General features: G+C 54.3%; 2 protein-coding genes across 9 annotated transcripts in view; one reads left to right on the top strand and one right to left on the bottom strand.

Moving 5' to 3' along the window:
* The first annotated feature begins 968 nt into the window (after positions 1-968).
* On the top strand, positions 969-13,570 carry NCF2 (neutrophil cytosolic factor 2). Of its 3 annotated transcripts, XM_037404850.1 has the most exons (15): positions 984-3,092; positions 3,586-3,668; positions 3,976-4,084; positions 4,270-4,404; positions 4,765-4,872; positions 5,900-5,959; positions 7,125-7,168; positions 7,379-7,520; positions 7,803-7,865; positions 8,218-8,296; positions 9,954-9,997; positions 10,538-10,689; positions 10,759-10,870; positions 10,958-11,120; positions 13,228-13,570. In XM_037404850.1, exons 1-15 carry the CDS (start codon positions 2,919-2,921, stop codon positions 13,323-13,325), a joined length of 1,566 nt encoding a protein of 521 aa, XP_037260747.1. In that variant the 5' UTR covers positions 984-2,918; the 3' UTR covers positions 13,326-13,570. The 3 variants fall into 3 exon arrangements, 2 of the variants coding, with proteins under 2 accessions (XP_037260748.1, XP_037260747.1); XM_037404851.1 differs by lacking the exon at positions 4,765-4,872 and having other exon boundaries at positions 979-3,092; XR_005106844.1 differs by lacking the exons at positions 10,958-11,120; positions 13,228-13,570 and having other exon boundaries at positions 969-3,092; positions 7,803-8,091; positions 10,759-10,850.
* A 1,200-nt stretch (positions 13,571-14,770) lies between these two features.
* SMG7 (SMG7 nonsense mediated mRNA decay factor) overlaps positions 14,771-17,326 on the bottom strand; it is a 53,925-nt gene continuing 51,369 nt past the window's right edge. For all 6 annotated transcript variants that reach the window (XM_037404848.1, XM_037404844.1, XM_037404845.1 and 3 more), the window contains one exon: positions 14,771-16,924. In XM_037404848.1, coding sequence (XP_037260745.1) covers positions 16,811-16,924 — 114 coding nt within the window. In that variant the 3' untranslated portion in view covers positions 14,771-16,810. The remainder of the gene's footprint in view (positions 16,925-17,326) is intronic.

Here is a 17,326-nt window from a genome sequence, read left to right as displayed (position 1 = left end):
CGTGCTAAAGGACACGCACCGATGTGAGGGCAGCAGCGTGAGGTTTGCAGGAAGGCATCTCTTCTGGTAACTGACGGGGAGGTAAAAAGTAAAATCTAGTTTTTTAAAAAAATAATAATGGACTTATTCAAATCCCACCTTGCTCGTAGTGGTGGACCACACAAACACAACGGGGAGCGAGCCCCCAGCGCTCTGTCTGGGGGCTGTCACCAGCTAAGCGAGCCCAGAGCAGCATTAAATCCTCAGGCACCAACTCCGCCACCCCGATGGTGACGCAGAGCCTGAGCTTATCCCGGCAGGCACGCAGCGGGGGGCACCCAGTGCTCCCAGCACAGCCACAATCCCGGCATAGCACTAACAGGACCACCAGCAGTGAAGCGCAGGGATGGGACTGGCCTGTGCCACGGCGAGGAGCTCACCGCAGCCGCCACCTCCAGCTAGCAGCACTTGGGGCTGGTGGCGGCCGTCCTCAGCTCCTGGCCTCAAATCCCTCTTGTCCCCGCTCATCCTGGCAGAGCAGCCGTTTGCACCCACCCAGGCAGGGGGAGCGTTTGAATCCTTTGAGCAATATGGCATAACAGGTTTCTAAGAAAAAAAAAAAACACAGAAAGGTGGGCAAGGAAGAAAAATCCCTAAATGATTCAATTTTGCAAAACACATTTCCCTTCCTATTGTGAGAAGGAAGCCTTCAATGGAAAACACCCCACATGGCGATCAGACCTGCTCGGGGGGGGGGGACACACGACAGCACCTGCAGAGCTCTGCCAGGAAGGCTCAGCACTTCTGAGCTCGTTTGCAAACCTCCCACCGCTGCCTTCAGCTCCGGCCGGAGCATGTGGCAATGGCACCGTATCAGTCACATACTGCTTTTGTAACAGCCGAGAGAAACTGCTGGGCTCCCGCTGCCCCGAGCACAGCCCCCCCCCCCCCCCCCCCCCCAGCTCCCGGTCATCCACCGCTTGGCCAAAGAGCTCCCGTGGGCCCCTGCCTCGCTCCCCGCCACTGCAATGAGCCAAACCCCCTCGGGTCCTGTGCAGAGAGAGCTCGGAGCTGCTTCCAGGGAAGGCGCTGGACATGCTCAGCCTCCTCCGCTCCTCCCGCGTTACAGATCTCCTCCCAAACAAGGTCAGCCCCCTTGGTCTTCCCTCATTTGTAATGTTTCCTAGTGCCCGGATCAGTCTTTTTGTGGGGGTTTCCTCTCCAGAAATGATGATAAACTTGCACATGCTCTAGCTACACAGACTCAAGCCTGACTGCAGACCCCAGCTGGGCTCCGGGCACCTCTGTGTAATTCTCACCCATCTCTCGGTAACCTGCCTTTGTGCCAGATTCCAAGAATCTCCCACGGGAGGCATCACCATCACTTCCTCTTGTACGTTATCGTAGAAAAAACAAGCTTGCCTGCTAAATCAGCTCAGCATGAGAACGGGGAACAAGAGGCTCCCTCTAACTAGAAGGCGTGAGTCTATTGTGGCTTTGAGGTTGCTTGAAGGTTACGTTAAAGAGTAACGGAGGAGGAGGATAGCTGCTGTGAACATCTGCTGTGCTCGCACCTTTCACATCCCACCTTGCCGTGCAACGCAAGAAAAAGAAAAACTTGTCACAGGGGTGATCTCGCATCCTCCTCCTGCTCCCCTTGTCCCGATTTTGGGATAAACCTGACCCAGCAGTGCAACAATTCAGACAATGAAACGAGCAGAAAATCATCCCTACAATAAGGCATTCCCTGCTAGATGGGGCCTCCCGCTCCTCACAGGAACGAGAAAAGGCATCTCAGAGGGGTGTTTGCACACTCACCACGTTGTTATCCTCAGCCCCCTCCTTTAGCATCACTTCAGCTGGTTGCATTTCCCTCTGCTTTTCTGGAGGTCGAAGCGCCTCCCCCCCCCTTCCCATCGGAAGCCCACGGGAGCCAGCAGGGCGCAGAGGGATGCTGAGGGCACGCTTACACCTGGGGAACCAAAGCAAGCCCCAGGTTCAGGGATGTGCTGGGTCCTACTTTTGCTTAGAACCCAAGTCCTTGCTGCTCAGCACCTCGGGCTTCTTTCTGAGCAGGAGTCAGATGAACAAAAGCCTCCTCCAGGCTCCTCACATTATGCAATTTGCTGGGGAAGTGCCAGCAAACACACGAGGGCAAAGTCTTGCTCTTTTTAGCTCTCCCAAAATACACATTGCATCGCTGGTAGGTGCGACAGAGGCAAAGTACTTCCAAAACTACTTGGAAACCATGCGTGGAGCACCCAGCTCCAGACCTTCTGAGTCGGCAGGTCGGAGCCCTGCGGTCGCTGGCCAGAAGACATTGGACCGAGTGAGTTACCACCACCGGGGGCTCAGTGCAGCATGGCCGCTGCCCCCAAGAGCCCCAAACTCGGGCATCTCCGCGCACCCCCAGCACCAGAGCTCCTCACTGGGAGGTGGGCAGGACCAAAAGGTCCCCCAGGCTGGGCCTTGGGCTGCGCTTTGCCCTCCTGCTTGGGCGGGCAGGAGGTGCCTGCAGAAACCATTCAGCAGTGACCTCCACCAAGGAGCGCGCTGGGAGGGCACGGGGGGCTCAGCAGCACCGCTCCCCCTGTGGCTTTGCAAGCCTCAGCGTGACCTGGCCAACCCCCCAGCCGACGAAATCCTCGGCTTTTCTTGAAAAACCCAAAGAGGCAAAACCCGAAGGGGTGAGTAGTGGCTGCATGCGACCTGTGGCAGCGCAGCAGACGCTCCGTGGCGGCAGAGGTGGCCCCTGGCCACTTCCCCATCCCGTGGCGTGAGGACACTTCCTGCCCCGTTTGCGACACGAGCAGCAGCGAAGGCAGAAGTACGAGCAGAAGGGAGCTACCGAGAAGCTGAGCAGCACCACAAGGAAGGACGAGGAGAGGGGCAACACCCACGACGAGGCCGGGAACCCCCCGTCCCACTCCCGCCGCACCATGTCCCTGGTGAAGACGATCCAGCTGTGGCAAGAAGGGGTGTGCGCGGCGGATGGCAAGGACTGGCAGGCGGCCCTGGATGCCTTCATGGCCGTCCAGAACCCCCCTGCCAAAATCTGCTTTAACATCGGCTGCATCCACCTTGTCCTGGGGAAGCTGGTCGAGGCGGAGGAGGTAAGGTACAGCCCTTACGGTCGCTACTACCGCTCGCAGGCACCGGCGAGTTTGCTCACGGACCTGCCAGCCCGATGGACGCCACGGGGAAGGGAGGAATTAAGGGCCATGATCTGAGGGAAGGACTCAGGGCCTTTTAAAGCTGGGATGAAGCGTATCGCCCCCGGGCTGGTCCTGCTGAACCCGTTTCCCCCGTGAAGCAGAGGTGAAGCAGCAGCAGAGGCGCACAGCTTGCTGCTCGCCCTCCCTCTCCCGGAGAGGCGACCACAGAGGCACTAAGCTGCCAAGCGAGCAGTGGCAGATGGTTCCAGCTCAAAAAAATTAGGAGCCTGGTACAGGTTGCACCACCCAGATCCCAGCACTGCAAGGAAACGCGGCCCACAGAGCCCAGCTTAGGCCACTTGGCTAAAGCAGAACAGGTAGAATTGCTCTATGTCCTCAGGTTTTTTAAAGTTTTTTATCCCCTTTTTCCCCCACTCCTACCTCTGTGCAGGCATTCACCCAGAGCATCAGCTGCGACAAGCACCTGGCAGTGGCTTATTTCCAGCGGGGGACCGTGTTTTACCGGAGGCAGAAGTGAGTGGAAGGGTTTAAAGTTTCATTTTGGCTGCTTGTGGAGCTGCCAGCCTCCAGCTGAGGATGGCCCCAGGCAGGCTGGTACCCCAGGGGCCAAACCACCACCTCTCAAGGCAGAACAGGCTCCTGTGCATCAGCAGAGCGGTCTTGGGATTGACACCAGCCTTGGAGCATCTCTCCTCCCCCTGGGGTGTCTAAAAACACTGCAAGAGATATGAGAGACACAACTAAACTCACCCAAGTAAGGACGTAGAAGCAGGCAGATTGCCACCACGAGGTGGTGACGCCCTTGTCCTCTGCTCCCCAGCCATGAAAAGGCCATTGAGGATTTCAAAGAGGCGCTGGCCCAGCTGCGAGGCAACCAGCTCATCGACTACAAGATCCTGGGGCTGCGGTACAGGCTCTTTGCCTGTGAGGTGAGAAAGACTGGCAGTTTTGATCCCAACGGTCTGTTCACCAGCTCAGGACACCTAAGGAGAAGACAGCCAACCTCTCCTTGCGCCTTACAAAAAAGCAAGCAAGCCGGCGCAGCGCCACTACCCTCTTGGCAATGGTCCGGCTGCTCCGAGAGCTCGGTCCCTTGCTCTCATCCCTCTGGCAGATACTCTACAACATCGCGCTGGTGTACGCCACGATGGAGGACTGGAAGAAAGCTGAGGAGCACCTGACACTGGCCATGAGCATGAAGAGCGAGCCCCAGCACAACAAGATCGACAGGGCAATGGAAGCCATCCTGGTAAGGGGGGAGCGGGTCTCACAGCCACTGTGCTCGCTCGCAGCAGCCCCACAGGGAGGAGGGAGAAAAATCCCAGGGATGGAACCCCCACCTTTTACCTATGGCTTTAGCAGAGCAGGAGAGAGACGCAGCAGGCGTGGATGTTGTGGTGAGACACGAGTTGGTGAGATGAGCTCTGGGTCACTGGGGAGACAGGGATGGGAAGACCAGGTTAAAAGGACCGTGCCAGGGCTGGGGTTGGGCTGTTGTGGTGGTGGTGGACTTCGTGGAGCAAGACCTTAACCCCAGAGGGAGAAGGAAGGGGACATGAAGCAGCCCCTGCTCTCACCTCTGAAGAGCTATGACCTCTCTGTGCTACAGAAGCAGAAGCTCTGTGGGCTGGTGGCCATTCCCGTGGGGAAGCTGTTTAGACCAAACGAAAAGCAAGTGGCTCAGCTGGAGAAGAAGGACTACCTGGGAAAGGCTATGGTAAAAAAGAAATATCTTATTTATTTGGGCCAAGCCTGCGGGCTGAGGACTGCTGCTGACAATCCTTCTCACCACCCCTCTGAGCTGTTACCTGCTGCCCAGTGGGAGAGACATCTATCCAGAGATATAAGGAGCTGGTCCATGCCTCAGGGCATGGAGGGAGAGATGGCACAGAGGGATCTGGTGGGGAACAGGGACTCTGCAAGGAGAGAGGACCTAAAAGCACGTTTCTGCAGAGCACGGCCTATTTTCAGCTTCTCTCCTTAGCAAGACCTGAGGGACAGTCAGTCAGCAAGGTACTAAGGTCCCATAAGGTCCCACTGGAGCTTCAACTTGAGCCAAGATATTTTTTTTGGGGGTGGGGGGGTGGGGGGGGGGCAGGGGGCACAAAAGAAGCTATTTAACATCTATCACCCACAACCAACCTCCAGTTCTTTCCCTGCTCCATTTGAAAGAAGCTTTTTAGCTCAGATAAGTGAGAAAGGTTTTTTTTCCCATGAGGGTGCAACATCCAGGCACTGGGATACCGCCCTTGGGCTCAGGTCCCGGGATGCAGTGCCCCCTGGAAAAGGGACCACTGGCTGTGCAGGCACTGGGGAACTGGACAACTGAGAGCCAACCAGCTCCTTGGGTGCCAGGGGCACCCCAGAAACATGCACACAAACGTTTATGAAATGGCTAAATTATGTCTAAAGTCACCTATAGGAGGTAAGGGCTTGAGCTGGGCGCCTTGGCTCCCTTCAACATGGGTGATTAAAACATAAAGGGGAACCTGGGTTATAACGCCTCTAACCACGGTAACAGCGAGGCCAAGAGCTGAGAACTTACCACAGCTGAGAGGGGAGTTTTGGTGCCAGCGGCACTCAGCCTGCAGTCAAAGATGCTTAGCCTGACACCACAGCCCTTCTTGGACCTGAAGCCTTCTGAGGAACTTGGCTTGGCAAACAGCAAAGGAGGAGAAGGGACATCAGAGGCCTAAGAAGGATCTACTAGTCACCTGTCACTACCTGTCTGTCTTTGGCTCTAGGTGGTAGCCTCTGTGGTGGACAAGGACAATTTTTCAGGATTTGCTCCACTCCAACCACAGGTAAGGCACCACCAGTGAGCAGCATCCTTGGTGACAGCTCAGGAGGATGTGGGGATGGGTACCATCCCGCAGCTTGCCCAGGGCTCTGGCCTACAGTGGGTACCGAACAGCAGCATCACCACCGTGAGCTTTCTGCTACTGCCGTGGGGAGGCGGCAGATGCTGCCCCCACATCTCAGCTGCTCGCTCTGTCATCAGAAAGCGCAGCCCAAACCCAGCTACATCTGTGGCTGAGGTCACGCGGGTTCCCCCAGAAGGGAAGCGGTGGCCTGATGGCACATCCCCCACCCCCGCAAGGGCTGCGGGTGACTGGTGGCAGGGAGCTGTCTCACAGCCTCTGTCACATTCTCGAGGGTTCATCTCTCCAAGCTTGAGTGGAGAAACGAGCAGTTCTGCTTTCGCTCTTCATCACCCCCCCAGCTCCCAAAGCCCTTTGCATTTCCCGTGCCATTTTCCTGATGATGCGGCAGCACCTTCCCATCTCTAACGCTGCCTGGGAGTTTTTATAGGGGCTTTTTGAGAGGATGAGGTGCAGCACAGCCACTGCAGCCTACAGCACCGTTACACCAGATAAAATACGCTCTTCTCGATGCAGCCAAGCGCTGACACCTCGCCACAGGAGTCAGGCCTGTTTCAAGCAGCTTCTTCGGAGCGTTGATAAAAGCCTCCAGAGACCTTAAATTACTTAGGCAAGAGAGACTGTAAAGCACTAAGACGGTAGCAGGGGATTTGACAAGCACGGTAATGGAAAGGTACGGGGAAGGACAACTTAGCTGCACCCAGCTGATCTCTGATCCCTGATGTCAGCCCTCTGTGAGCTGAAACCGAAGCCACGAGCCAAAACAGGATTGTGCGTCTGAAAACCAACTGCAGGTGGAAGAATTTGGGAACTGCTCCTTGAAAGAGGCAGAGCCAGTGACATTCCCCGCAGCTCTGGAGACAGCTCCTTTATGGGGCAGGGTGGCAGAGCTGAAAACCTGCCGCAGCCAGCTGCAAAGCAGCAAGACCCCCCCTTAGGTTCAAATCACCCAGCCTGACACCAGCACGGGGAGGGAGGAACCGTGCAGGCATGACGGCAGGTGTGGTAGAAGCTGCAGGACACTTCTGCAAAGCAACCAAACCCCTCCAGATTAACAACAGTTTTCTTTTTGTCTTCTTGCTGGCAGGCCTCTGGTCCTCCACCCAGACCCAAGACCCCCGAAATCCTCAGGTAAGTTGGATGAAGTATGGATGGTGCTGCTAAGCCAGGCAGCCAGGTGCAGCCCCCTCCTGCACCACCGCAGCTGAGCATCCAGCCGGCACCCGAGACTCAGGGGGGACAGGGAATGGATCACAGCAACAAGGAGGCAGAGCTCTGGGCTCCCCCTACAAAGTAAGCCAACATCGCCCGCCTTCCTGAGCCGCCTGCTCCCGCACCCAGGGCCCTCAAAGGGCAGCCCCACCGTGTCCTGTACGAGTTCATCCCCGAGACCACCGAGGAGCTGCAGGTCCTGCCGGGAAACATCGTCTTTGTCCTGAAGAAAGAGAAGGACAACTGGGCTACGGTGATGTTCAACGGAAAGGTACTGGGGTGCGCGTGGCAGGAGGGGGCGAACGATGGGGCAGACACCGTGAGGCTCTGCAGAGGACTTGCATGGCAAGGTCGTGCTGACAGCTAAATGAGTTTCTGATTATTCTGATTATAAGCCCGCCCTGGCTTAGGCCACAGGGTTCAGTGAAAGCCACCCAACCTGCAGCACCCCACCTTGGGGCCTCGGGCTCCCCCAGGTGCAGGGCAAGGACAAGCCCAGCAGCGCGCTGCCTCCTCGCCAAGCAGTCACCACCGGGCTTTAATTCCCCCACAGAAAGGGATCGTTCCCTGCAACTACCTCGAGCCAGTGGAGCTCCAGAACAAGCTGCATATCCAGGTGAGGCCGCCCAGGAGGAGACGCTGGTCCCAGGGAGGGCAGAACCCCACACCTTCACCCACCACCTATTCTGGACCTTCCAGCAGGACCCATACTTGCAACTCCCTCCCCCTCGTAATGCTGGGGATGGTTCTTCTGGCTCACGGTCACCTTAACGTGAGCTCAGAGAACTGCAAAACCTGGTGTGTTGATGGCCGCCAGGGTGGTGGCTGGCAATGCTGGGGAGGTAAGGGGTAGCAAAACAAACCTTGGGAAAATAGCGGGGGGGTGGGGAGCACCCCAAGGCAGCAGCACCCCAGCTCCCTGAGGAAGGGTGGGATTGGCAGCACTACCTTCTTCCCATCTGGCACAGGAGGAAATCCCTCTGGAAGCCGAGATCCCAGAGTCACCCAGCTCCACCGCTCCAGAGAAGCCGCGGCGGCCAGCACCAGGTCAGTGGCAGGGCGCTGAAGGGACCGGGGGGGGCTTAGGGGTGACCCCCCTGGCAGCAGGTTTGGGATGGCTTCCTCGGCACTGCGTCCTCGCGCTTTGAGACCAGGCCTACAGCTCGTCTCCATCTCATTCTCGGACCTATCTGCGGTCAAGGACGGGGAGCCATTAAAGCAGGAGGCGGAGATGGCAGGTGCAGTGCTGAGGACGGAGTGAAATAGAGCACGTAGGTCCCTGAGGAAAGCAAGTCGCGCCGTGCTCTCAATTAGCACAGAGACTAATGGCAAAAAGGCCCTGGGGACAGGATCAAGGCAAGTGACCCAGCTTGTCCAAGCCCTGGAGTAGAAGGCTCCTTACAGGCTTCCCCGAGAGCAGGGTACTGCCATGGCTCGGCTGCTGCTGCGAGCTGGGCTGGGTTTGAAGGGGCTGTGGTTGCCCTGGGAAGGGGATTCCTGGCCGGTGCTACCCGGCGCCCCACATCGCAGGCCTGGGGCAGGGATGCGAGCACCAGGGCCACCACCTTGCTCCCAGCACAGCTGGTTCAGGATACTGGAAAGCTGAAACAAGGCTCTGCCACCTGCATCCACGCTGCCACACAAGTGCTCAGATGCGCGGTCCAAAATTGCTGTTTAAAGCTGAGGGGCACGCGGGTCACAGGAACGCGAGCTGAGCTGAAGAGCTGGGAGAAAGCACCGTCAGTTGACCTCTCTAGAAAACATCCCATGGCACTCAGAGGTAGGAGCCTGCAGCTGAGACGTGAGCTCCACGTTGCTGTAGGAGAAACCCATTTGGGGTAGAAAACCCCACTGCGCAGAGCGTGCCACACAGAGGTTCACCTGCTGCCGTTCATTCTGGCTATCGATGGTCAACCAGCCAAGCAAAATAGGAACAGGAGCCAACCAACTGCCAAGGCCCTTGGTCTGAGGTGGGCCTGAGCCAGTTGGTGGTGGGGAAAGGTGGCCCAAAAGACTGCTAACCACGGGGCAGGGCTCGCGTCCCAAGCGGAGTAGCCTTATAGGCTGTCCAGTGGTCAAGGTGATACAGAAGATGACTGTGGCTCACAGCAGTGCAGGGCAAAGAGCTCAGGGACCCAACAACCTCAAAGAGCATCTTCATGGCATCAAAAGCCATCACAGATCGAGCAGTGGGACCACATTCAACCCACAACGAGCACAGTCATGTCAAAGTACTGACCAAACGCAGGGCAGATCCTTGTGAGGGGGCTTCAACACACCTGCGTGAACCACCCTACCTGGAGGTCTGAATTTGGCTTTATGACCCCGGTGAAGGACAGGGATTGCCTCCGGCTTTTGGTGTGGACCTAGGGAGATCAGAAGAGCAAAGACACTAAAACCAGCAGCTGACATTTATTTCTATATTAAATCCACCCAGGAAAGACACCCCACCCCTAAAGCTCCCATCCCTCTTAAGAGGGAAGGTGCAGAGCCCAGACCTCTGCTCGGTGGTTGTATCTAAATCTTACAGATAAGCTGCACCACAGCTGATACTGCATCAATTCGAGGGACCACTGCTGGCTCCAGGGTTGGCTGGTGTCCACAGATAATGATGGGAGAGAGGCTGCAGGAGATCCGAACGCGTCTTTAGCAGCAATGTTTACCCTGTCCCACTTGCTGAGCCACCTCTTTCTTCCTCCCACAGACTCTGCTCCTGCTACTGCCACACAGCCAAGAGATGCAGCAAAGGTAACATCTTACAAACGCAGGCCCAGAGGTCCCGTTGGCGTCACCAAGTTGCATTTATTGCACGCTGAAAGGTCTGTGGCATGCCTGGCAGGCGCTGCAGCCCTGGAAATGGTTCAGGATTTCATCAGTCAGGAGCTTCCCCAAAACATAACAACAGGGTTAGGGGCCAGCAGGTCATCAGGACCCAACCAGGTGGCCAGGGCTGCTTTTTGGGAGTTCTCCTCCCAAAAAGGAGGTTGGAGGGTGGACAGACCTCAAATTTGGTCACCCAAAAGCCACAGTTTGGTTGCCACGTGCCTAATCTGTTACTGCGCTCCCTAAAAAGCCAAGGAGCCGCACACCCGACCATAGCTGGGGTGGCACAACTGCCGGCCTGCCCCAAGGGCAGCATGGGCTAGCAGAGATGCCTCCCTGGCCAGCAGCCAGCTGATGCCCTGAAGCTCAGATCTGGCTCAGACAACTGCAGTTTCCACATCCCAGTCCCTCTCCCTGCCCTCACCAAGCCACGTCAGCTCTGACATCCACTTTTATCGTCCGCAGGAGGCCGAAGCGGCCATCTCCAGCCCCCATGTCCTCAAGGTGCATTATAAATACACGGTTGCCCTGCAGGTCAAGCCAGGTGCTTCCTACACAGAGCTCCTGGCCATGGTTTGTGAGAAACTGGAGCTCCAGCCCGAGCACACCCAGCTGAGGTGAGGCAGTGCTCACCGCAGGGAGCCAGAGCACGTTCTTGGGGCTCCCCCCTCACCCCACACCCCCAGGTACAGGCCTGCGGAGAGCCAGGCACTCGTGATTCTGAGCGCGGAGAACCTGGAAGCAGCTTGGAGCCAGAGCAAGGACAACTGTCTGACAGTCTGGTGCGATATCACGGAGGTCGGTGACAGCTAGCTTGTCCCCCTTACCCTGATACAAAGAAAAAGCAGCCGAAAGGTGTCCTTACCAACGGATCTCCTGCCCTAGGGAGAGGGGTTCATACCAGACAGCAAACCAGAGGAGTCGCCGCAGGAGGCAACGCCGGAGGAGACTGGACCAACCCAAGTGGTAGCGCAGTACAATTACGAAGCCACCCAACCTGAAGACCTGGAGTTCCAGGCAGGAGACGTGATACTTGTTTTATCCAAAGGTAATGGTGCTGCTTCTGCAGCAGGGGAGGGACCTCCCAGCTCTGGGGAGAGTGGGGGTCTGACCCTGAGATGCCAAGTGCCTGCAGCAGCTGCTGCTCAGGTCAGGGGGAGCTCAGGGTTCCCATCACAGTATCATCAAAGAACAGTTTGGGTTGGGAGGGACCTCAAGGATCATCTAGTTCCAACCTCCCTGCTGTGGGCAGGGACATCTGTCACTAGACCAGGTTGCTCCAAGCCCCGTCCAACCCATGTGGGGCATCCGTGGCTTCTCTGGGCAACCTGCTCCACTGTCTCACCACCTTCACAGTAAAGAATTTCTTCCTAATAGCTCATCTAAATCTACTCTGTTTAAAACCATTGCCCTCGTCCTACCACCCTCTCCAGATTTCCTGTTGGCCCCTTCGGGCACCGGCAGGCTGCTAAAAGGTCTCCTCGGAGCCTTCTGTTCTCCAGGCTGAGCAGCCCCAACTCTTCCAGCCTGTCCCCATAGGAGAGGGGCTCCAGCCCTCTGAGCTCTGCTGGTGAGGCCAAAAACTCTCAGGGATTTGGTCAGATGCTGGAGGCGCTTCCTTCAGTGGAGCCCACAGGCTTCACTAGGGACTTCGAGCCCTTCCCCTGCCCCCTCCCGTCCCCTGAAGCAGACCCTTTCATGCTGGGGACCTGCAGAGCAACAGCCTGGCTCAGGCAGCCTTCACCGACACCAAGCCTCTCCTGCAAGCCGCAGTTTGCCACCCAAGCCTCTGCTCTGCGTGCTCCTGAGGAAGGACAGGCTTTTCGGCTCAGCAGCCCGTTCTGTGGAGCCGCGAGCCCCGCGGGACCCCCAGCCTGCAGGATTGCTTCAAGGGCCTCCCTCCACAGCAACTGCCTCGTGCTGCAGCAGCACAGCTCCTCCGGCTCTGCCGCCCGCCTCCCACCCCAGTGGCAGCGGCACACACACTTCTTCCAACGTATTTTCATCACGCCCCTGTTTCTGCCATCCCCTTCCCCAAACGCTTTCAAGACGGGAGAGTTTCACTCGAGCTGTGTTTAAGCTTACTGATCAGTTTGTTGGAGACTATTACTGCTCTCACCTGGCACCTTTACCCGGCTGGTTTTCTCTTTAAGGGAAGGGTACCACCTTCCATCAGCTCAGTCCTCTTCAATATTAAGTTGTAAGTGCTTCTATGAGATCGGAGGCTTGAAAACAGACTAAATGTCAGCAAGATCCAGTACATGGTTTAGAGCTGGATCCTTTCAAGCCTGCGCAGGAGGGGAGGACAAAGTTACTGTGCTTCAGCAGAAGCTGCCGGTGAGCCCGCATCAGGCGAAGAGCTGCACACAGACCTTGCAACGGGGCATCCGCTTCCCTCCTCAGCTGAGCCTCTGAGTGAAATCAAGGCATCAAGGAACAGTTTTAAAGGCAAAAAACCTACAATACCTGGCTGTATGAAGCTCTATCACTAATTTGTGCTGGCTCGCACACTGCAGCAGCAGTACAACAGCCATCGCAGTCCCCTCTCCACCGCTGTGCGGGGAAGTTTTGCTCCACACAACATGGATGACACCCCCCGACCCCCGACCCCCAAATCCTACTCTCCACTTCACAGCTCAGCTAAGTAATTACCATTAAAAAGTTGTTTCTCACCTCATTTAGTTCCCCCACAGCAAGTTTTCAGAGCTTCTAAGCTTTACTCAATCCAGGGTAGCAGAGACTTTTGGTTGGTTGTTTTTTTTTTTTTTCTTGATAGGAACATGGAATAGCAGATGAAAATACATTTTAGTTGGCATCTTGAAGAGGACACCCAAGGTCTCAGATCATTTCCTTGCTCTTCACACTCACTTTGTTTCCATTTGTCTTCTATTCAAGGCAGTTTCTATGCCCCTCAGTCTCTAGTTTGATCTACTTTTCCCACCCTCATTTGGCAGTGCATTCTTTCTTACCTTACAACTTTGATCTCTACCTCGTTCCTCCTCAGCCCCTTTCTTCCACGTTCCTCTCTCCACTGGGCTAAAAGCTTCATCAGCAGAAAACCTTAGAACGGTGATCTTCTGTCTGCAGCACATGACTGTTATTATGCTCCTGTGTATCCCTAGGGTGACAAAAATTGTGTCTATTCTATCTTCCAGTGAACGAAGACTGGTTAGAAGGCCAGTGCAATGGGAAAATAGGCATCTTCCCATCCGCCTTCGTTCAAAAGTCTAACGCTAAAGACCTGGAGATGTGATTTCAGTGCCGCTTAAAGTTGTGGATGTGGAAAGAAATTAAGAATTCAACTGCTACGATTAAGAAATTTCCATATTCATCACCGCATCTGAAAATGAACTTTAAATATTATTGCTACTTGTATTAAAAGCTTCAGTGTTCAGGGTTTTTTTACCTTTTGCATTGTTCTCTAAAACATGTACTTATTAAGAACTTGCTAACTGTCTTCCTGTTTGGAATATTCAATCCTAAAACCCATAAAACCCATGTTTGTCTAGAGACTTGCTTCGTCCCACCTGCCCTACCCTTGACAAAGCTTTTAAACACACCTGCCAGCAGCTGGGAAAACCCATGGGGTGGCAGCGCCACTTGAATTCACAGCCCTGCCCAGAAGCTATAGAACAGGAAAGGCTGAACAGCATTTGCTTCCTTAAAACACTACTGCCAACCCCAAGAGCTTAAGAGATACCATGCAGCCTCACCCTGCTCCGGTTAATAATTCACTTCAAAATCCCGGTGACTTTTAAACCCCTCGGCAATACAAATATATACATTCTTTGCCCCATTGGGAGCTGGATCTCAAAGCTTTTTCTCAGCAGCCAGAACAGCAACTCAGAAAGGCACTGCCTGGAATCTCAGCAGGTCACGCAGCAGCGAAGTTGTCCCCTTTATAAAAGCCCACACAACTTTGCTGCCCTCTTCCTTACCCAACAGGTTTGCCCCTCTCCGCCCTTGGCACTGCTTTCACCGTACCCCTGGCCACTGACAGCTGGTCCTTCTGGCATTTTACAATTACCTGCCCTGCTGCATCCTCACGCCACGCAACCTGTAGCCACAGCCAGCCACCTACAGCGCTGGGAGCGTTTTGCTTCCAAGGTGCCAAGAGCAGCAGTTTCCCCACTTCGGATCCCATCACGCGAGTTCTGCACAACCCCACTGTCCCAATAACCTAAATACCGTTTTTATTTTTTAAAAGGAACTTATTCTGAAAACTAGCCTGGATACAATGAACGCCTGTCATTCCAAAACCGGAGCATCTCCGTGGTCTTCTTTGACACATTTGAAAATATGCTGTTTAAAACCTGGCTGCAAACGAGCAACACTCCAATTTGCAGGCGGGTCAAACAGCAGAAGGATCTGTGTCATCCAGCTCCCACCACGTGTGCTCTACTGGGTTCAGTCTGCAACTGAAGAGCAGCTTTGCAAGCTAATCCCGCCCCAGATTTTTGGTTTGGCATGTAAAACACACTGCACACAGACAGCACAAAATCACGATCCAATTATCTGCACTGAGCCCATGACAGAATCTCTGCGATTTATTTAGTTCTCTTTTAGACAGACCCAAATAATAATAATAATAAAAAAAATAAAAATTCAACTTCAAACCTTCTAACTTCTCCAGAAAAATCACGCATTTTTAAAAGCCTGTAGCCAAGTTACACGGGAAATAAACACTACACACAGACCTGGATGGAGAGAACATGGTTTAATTAAAGGCAAAGCTGATTTCAGCAGCTGCAGTTCTTGCACAGACAGACAAAAAACACAAAAAAAGCCTACGACACAAACCAGTTTCTGTTGGGGGCCCCTTCCCTTGCTCCCCCAGGCACCGGAGGGCAGGACGGGAATCCCAGCCAAGTCGGATGCATTCCCGAGGCCAGATGCTCATGCACAAGTGGAACGTGCAGCTGGGACCCTGGCACTGCCGGGAGTGAGATGGTGAACCTGGTTAGCTCGTCTAGGGTGCAAGAGTCAGTGACTGAAGGTTCAAACACTGGAATGTCGCAGCTGCCTGGGTGCACAGCTCGATACACAAACCGGGAGGGCTGGAGGGAAGTACAGAGGGGTTTGGTTTGTATTACCACTGAGTGGGAATTTCACTTTTTGGACTTTTTTAAAGGAAATACAGCTTCGAAATGCAACAAAGAACAGTGATGCTGCTAAGGTGGAGATCGTGGGGGAGCTGCTCATACCCCCGGAGGGGTATCGTGTCTCCTCCGTCTTCCCTTTTTGTATTCTTTGGGGCTGCTCAGACTCCAGTGTCACTTCGGCTCCTGCATGTGCTTTGCTCTGCAGCTGACTTCCAGCTCAGAGATCCTGAATCGTCACACAAACCCCTACTGCTAAACACAGCAAACGGACATTGAGATTGTTTCCGTAACTTCCCTGGGAAACCTAACAAAAACGCTGTCCTTCTCTTTAACGAAGCTTCCAGTCTTCCTTCCCTCTAATAAATAGCAAATAAAACGTTTTCCTTTTCCCTTCTGCACCTTTTCACATATGAACAGCACTATGCTTTCTTCCGTGTGTTACACATGTGTGTCCACGGGTGCCTTGAATTTCATTCCGCAACTGAAAGTTTGGGGCTGCAGCTGGGGGCGGGGAGCGCGGAGGGACGGGTTTCTGCAGAGCTGATGTGTGCCTGTGGGGCTGCAAACACTCCACACTGTCCAGGCTGACTGTCGGCTTTACCCAGCCCTGCTGGACCCCTGATTATTTTCTGCGAGATGTCGCACGTTGGTAATGAAACTACTAGCATCCAGCAAAGATGGGAGGATGGAGAGAGAAAGAAAAAATAAAAATAAAACCCAAAAACCATTGAAAGCTTTCTACCTACCTATTAAAATGAGTCAGGCTGTGAATGCACAGACTAGCCTGCCCTTTGTGGGGCTAGCCACTATGCTACAGTAAAATGTACAGGAATCAAACATTAATTTAAAACCCCATAGCAGTTAACTTGCTTGTCCAGCAGAGTGCTGCAATGCCCCACGTCACCATTTATAGCTCAAACACCTACTGAGAGGGCGGCATTTCATGCTGGAGTCTCTAACCCACCCACGGGCTTGCCAAAGCCTTTGGGTGAAAGGTGAAGTGGTGTCAAGTGCCAGACTCTCCTTCATGAAAGTCCTTCGTTACCCCAGGAGATAGAGCCCCACCTCGCCACCCACCACCTCTGACTGGAGCAGCAGCTGGGGCTTTCATTGCTACACACTGACTACGAAGCACGTCTTGTGTACGGAAGAATTCAGTGTGATCTTACTACTGAGATAGTAATAAAGATGTTTAGGAGTAATTTCAACTACATTCTCAGTCAGCAAAGCAATCATTAATGGATTCCTATTTTATCTCCCCAAAGAGAGGAAAAGGATTGAGAAGTTCTCATTGGCTTCTCCCATCTGCCCTTCATTCTCAGCTTTTACTTCCCATGTGGCTGGGGACATGCACGATGGAGAAGGTGAGAGGCGGTGATATCGGGTCACTGAGTGAGACAAACAGCAGTTCCTCTCTCCCTCCAGAGAGCCCAGGGATGGAGAGTTCCTGATGATGTTTTCTTGCACTGCAGACGTTTTGTGCACACTCAGTGGGTCGGTGGAGCACTTACGCCCTCCTGACAGCAAGGAACAGAAGAGAGGGCTGCCACCTGCACAGGACTGTGTGGGCCAGTCCTGCAAACCCAACATGCCATGGTTTATGGAGCCTTCGTTTGCAAGGGTTGCCACCTCTGTCTCAATGCGGCGGGTTCATGGCACCTTGTCCACGTTGCTGCTTCTGCTTCTGCTGCATTAACAGCTGCTCCAGGGCTGAGGGTCCAGGGTGCATCATGGAACTGGACCAGATGGACTAAAAACAAACAGCCAACACTAGCACCTCCTTGCGTTAGAGAGCCCTGCTCTTTCAGATGAAAAAGCAGTTTTCTGTATTCTTCCTCTTCTCTTATCATTCATACCTGGCTTACCATGAAAGCTATCCAGACTTCAAAGAAGGCCTTCTAAAAAGAGGCTCCCTGGAAGAAGCTTATCTTCCTCCAGAATCCTCATTACCATAAAAATTCATCCCACATTAACGATTACTAATTTTAGACTAGTCAAAGCAAATGTTATCATTTCTTCCACTTCCGCCAGCCTGGTCTTGTTTCACAAAATATTCTAAACCAGCAAGAACTGGAGAACTGTGACATCTTCCAGCACTGGTCACACCTCCCACATTTGAATCTGCAGGAAACCCCTTCAGTTTCTGAGCTCT

The sequence above is a fragment of the Falco rusticolus genome, chromosome 11 (genome assembly GCF_015220075.1).
Source record: "Falco rusticolus isolate bFalRus1 chromosome 11, bFalRus1.pri, whole genome shotgun sequence".
Lineage (NCBI taxonomy): Eukaryota > Metazoa > Chordata > Aves > Falconiformes > Falconidae > Falco > Falco rusticolus.
This window is presented reverse-complemented; position numbering and strand designations above follow the sequence as displayed.